This window comes from Malaya genurostris, chromosome 1 (genome assembly GCF_030247185.1).
Source record: "Malaya genurostris strain Urasoe2022 chromosome 1, Malgen_1.1, whole genome shotgun sequence".
NCBI classification, from domain to species: domain Eukaryota; kingdom Metazoa; phylum Arthropoda; class Insecta; order Diptera; family Culicidae; genus Malaya; species Malaya genurostris.
Window position 1 is genome coordinate 81,994,269 of NC_080570.1, and position 4,864 is coordinate 81,999,132.

General features: G+C 37.3%; 1 protein-coding gene across 1 annotated transcript; it reads right to left on the bottom strand.

The window, feature by feature from the left end:
• Nucleotides 1–629: 629 nt before the first annotated feature.
• LOC131426433 (uncharacterized) lies at nucleotides 630–3,039 on the bottom strand. The gene is made up of 3 exons (XM_058589167.1): nucleotides 2,600–3,039; nucleotides 912–1,628; nucleotides 630–856 (listed from the first exon to the last, which is right to left on the bottom strand). The coding sequence occupies exons 1-3, from the start codon at nucleotides 2,992–2,994 to the stop codon at nucleotides 853–855; spliced, it is 1,116 nt and encodes a 371-aa protein (XP_058445150.1). The 5' UTR covers nucleotides 2,995–3,039; the 3' UTR covers nucleotides 630–852.
• Between the last annotated feature and the right edge of the window lie 1,825 nt (nucleotides 3,040–4,864).

The window sequence follows — 4,864 nt, forward strand, 5'->3', positions numbered from 1 at the left end:
TATTTTAGCACGATACTGTTTGCTTTAGTCGATAGTAGTTACCGCTTTATATACGTCGACATCGGGAAAAACGGTCGAGTAAACGATGCGTCTATATTCCGAGATTCTAACTTGAAAACAGGTATACTGAACGGTACAATAAATTTTCCCGATTGGGGAGTTGTAGTAGGGGATGACGCTTTTCCCCTTACTAGCTACTTAATGAAACTATATTCTCATCATGAAAGTTTATCAAATGATGAGATTATATTCAACTACCGATTATCATGTGCACGACGAGTGTCGGAAAATGCCTTTGGAATCTTAGCGTCGCGATGCAGGATTTTCACACGCCCAATCGATTTGATTCCTGAGAAAATTGATGAAATCGTTAAAGCAGCTTGTACCTTGCACAACTGGTTACGAACAACGAGCGCTTTGACATACTTTTCAAATGGCTGTGTTGATCAAGAAAATTTGGAAACAGGAGAAGTTATTCAAGGTATGGTAGCAATCTGTATAAAAATACACCAAATGACAGTACATTATATCTGCATTTTATGGAGTCTGGTGCAGTAGACTGGCAGTGGAAGCATATAGCATCGAAGAAAAACGATAAATGAAGTATAACATTTATTACACGTTACAGAAACATTTTTTGTGCAGAAGGAAACATGAAGTCTAGTTTTATGGAAATAAACCGACATGTCAAGCGGTTGAATTTACTCGTATGTTTAAATGGATTTTTACTCTAACATACATCTTTTTTCGGAAGCATTAATTTAGAACAACCGTTTATATTCGACCAAGAGCATTCTGCTTCGTAAACCAAATATGTTATTCCACTTCAGTTTCCCTGGAAAGTGAGATACATCACCTAAAAGGGAATATTTTATTAAGTAAGAATTTTTATTTTCAACTGTACTCATTACCTGTGAAAGTGTATCATTAAATCCTTCTGTGTTCGACCGTTTTGCTTCATTAACAGAAGTACCCGATCTTCCGTGGTCAATTTGTTCTTCTGCACAAATGGATCCGTCCAAGACACTAAGTCTGTTATAAAGCTGGCATCCTTTTCATTAGTGACAGAAAATGATGAATCATCGTCATGTATTTCCTCGGAAGTGTTCTCTACCTGTAACACTTCAGTGCGAATTAAACCCGAAGTTTGCTCTTTCATATTCGTGAACGGATCGAGATTGGGTGGGTTACAACTGATAGATTGTGATAGCAGCGAGCTTTCACAATTAGCTCTTTCACGTTCGTACTTAATCCTTTCTTCGCTAACAATCCTTTGTATTCGATCTTGCAAAACGTATGCGTTTAGCTTAGGCATGTTTCTTAACTGAAATGCAATAGTTTGCCCAAAATGATGAAATTCGTCTGACACAGTTGACGCTTTTCTTATTTCTTCCAGCTTTATTATGGCCGACTGAATATGATTCGGTACATTTTCTTGATGTGTTCTCATTTTTTTTGGAACTCGTGCCGGCTCGAATGTCAATTTATCCTGTGCATCCTCGGATGATAGAGCTCTTTCATATGAACACTCGTTAGATATTTTATTTTCAAGGAACTGCAAATATGTAAAATGAAAATTAAGTTTAAGCTCAATTGCATGCACTTTCGTCATCAACAGCACTCGACTCCTTCAGACCTGCACACACATCCTACAATGGTTCGGAAAGCATAAATTCATTTAAACACATTGAACTACGTTAATTCACTTTACACTAGATTGCTTACCAAATTGTTACTGGATTTCCGAGGGTTACATTTCGACAAAAAAACATCGGCAACAGCAAACCAGTAGAGCCTGGGCACAGACTAACAGACAGGACACTCAAATTAGATTCTTCAATCATTTTAACGGTCATTTCGAATATTCCTTTAAATGGGACAGTACTCGCATATGGCATGATGGCGCCATGTTACCCTATCAAAAACACCCTGTCTGTCATCTAGACTGTGTTTATTTTTTTCATTTACCAACAGAGTTGCCATTCATACAGAATTACCTGTAGTGTATTGATTTGAATACGTCCATGCGAATTTCATGCAGGATTCAGATTTAATACATATTACCAAAACTATATACAGAATTGTGCCCACTTCTCATAATTCAACGCAATACAAAATCTAACCCGTTTTGTTACAATATTTACTTACTTCTGGTCTGCCGCCACTTAATTTCGGGTGAAAATTACCAACACAATCAAAAATAGTCTAGATGAACAACGTTGAGAAAAATAAAGCGTTACCTTCCAACATCGCTAAAAATGTTAAATATATTATCAACGTAATCCAATAATTTATTGTTACGATTCATTTTCAAATATTATGATGAAATCAGGCATCCCTGCAAGCAGCTGATCGGTGTTGACAAACGAGGGGAATCAGAACAAATTGGCTCAAATGGCACGTTCCCCTTGATATTTGGAGATTTGTGCCTTACTGTGCCTTACTTGTGCCTTAACTTTTACGTAACACAAGGGGTGTGCCGATAGTAAATAGTTCGCGCAGTACAATATAGGTGGAACTAGTGCATCACGAAAAATTATTTTTATAAGAATTTACTCATACTGTCATGTCTGTTAGTCTGTGGCCTGGGTTCGTGAACATCGTCAATTCCGGCACCAGATTTTCTATTTTCTCAGACGTATACGTGTCACGCATTGATTTAATTTTTTTGGTGACTTCTTCAGCGGAATCAAAGTTTATTTCTAGCATAATATCTTTGTATGCTCTTTGGTGTTCAATTTTGTTTTTATACAACGGATTTCGGAAATCCCATAAACATTCGTGCGATCGATATAATTCTATTAACTGTCCGAAGTCGTCAATACTTTTTCGAGTTTTCTTCCGAACAATATCTTTTGTTCCGTTTTGAATTTCACTTGACATCTTGTTTACCTTTTTCGCGATCTGCAGCACAATTTTCACTTTCGGCCATATTGTTTTTTCTTGCCAGTATGATTTGCCAGCATTGAATTTAGAAAGATCAAAATTTTTCATGCTGGCAACAACCAGCAGCTGGCAAGTGTTTACATTATGCTGGTAGAGTGCTGGTGCCAGTAGCCAGCAGAAGTGTAAACGCCACAATAGCAACTTAAACAGTGTTGCTCGAGAAGATTATTTTTATCATTTACAAGGGGTCGTCAGATTTGTGGTAACTGACGGTGAATCGTTAGCGAACAGTTTTATTGCTGATTTTTCTTCGGAGTGCCTGGTCGTGTCGTCGGTAGAGCGGTCTCTCAAGACGTGACGTGGCGAGAGAATGGCGCAATTTCGCCTGCAAAATTTTTACTGCTGCCGGAATTCTGCCAGCTGCCAGAATTTCTCACAAGCGGGAGGTACTTACGTGCCAGTCAGCGTTGCCAAGTCATTTTTCAAAAATGTGTTTTCGGAGCAAAAATCTATCTGTACACGGAACCGCAAATCAACCTAATTTTAAGTACATTCCACCCAATTTGGGGGTTTCGTGCAATAACCTAATTTTAGGTAAAGTGGCTCTAGGTAGTTTTCGTAAGACACGTGCAAAAAAATACTCAAAGATGAGTTATATTTACTCTATAGTTGAGTCATATTGACTCAATTTCAAGTTAATACGGTTTACTTAATTTTAGCTTTTTGAACGAAACTCTCGCTGTTGGGTGGTTTTGCTCTTTGTATTTTGAAAACAATTGAAGGAGCGAATGAAAGGATGTACTCAAAATTATGTAAAAAGAAGTCAAATAATAGGTAGTTTTTATTTTCCGTGTACCATATCGGTATCAAAATCTCGTCAACATAAGTACCAGGAAAGTGTCACCTTTTCTCATATCTATCCAAGCTAAAAACGAACATCGGTATTTATCTGTACGAATTATCGGTATTTTGGGAGTGCATGTCTGTATTCCTGTATAGAGCAGCGCTGCCAGCTATACCGATTTCTCGTTATTTATACCGATTTTTGGATTCGATACAGGAATACAGATATGCTCTCTCAAAATACCGATATTTCAATTTTCATACAGATAAATACCGATTTTTAGATTTTGTGTTGAATTCCTTAGGGGTAAACCAGGTCAAGCGACCTTTTTTTTGGTCGCAAAATTAGTTTCCGCACTAAATCGATGTTTGATTTTTCGAGAAAGATATTGTACAGATAAATTTTTCCGCCAAATACAGATTTTTGGAAAAAACAGTTGACAGCGTATAGAGGTCAAATATATTAGAGATGGTCGGGTATAGAAATTCTTATACCCGAACCCGACCCGTACCCGAGTGGTCAGCAAAAAAATTTACCCGTACCCGACCCGTACCCGATTGAAAATTAAAAAAATTACCCGTACCCGACCCGTACCCGATCAATAATAAATAAAAATTACCCGTACCCGACCCGTACCCGAAAAAAAATAAAAAATTTTACCCGTACCCGACCCGTACCCGATTAAAAATTACCTGTACCCGTACCCGACCCGAATGAGTAGTAAAAATTTTACCAAAATTCAGTATGGAAAAAATAAAGTGTTTTAGATATCGAGCCGTATCAGGCTCTAGTTGGTAAGAAAAATACATTAAAATGATTGTTTACTTTTAAACATATAAATACACTGTGGAGCATGAATAATGTAATGGAACTTTTTTAAACATGCATAAAAAAACAAACGGTTCATCCGAATTCAAAATTTATTTTTTCATATTAAAGTACAGTCCTTCCGGGTAATTGTGAAATATAATTTCATTCAAATGGCTGCCTCGGCTGGCCTTGCAGTACGCCATACGGTCGGTCCAGCTTTTTAATACATTTTCGATTGTATGCAGCTTTATTTCAGCTATGGATGCACGAATGTTATCCTTCAAGGCTTGAATTGTCTCTGGCTTGTCCACATAACACTTATCT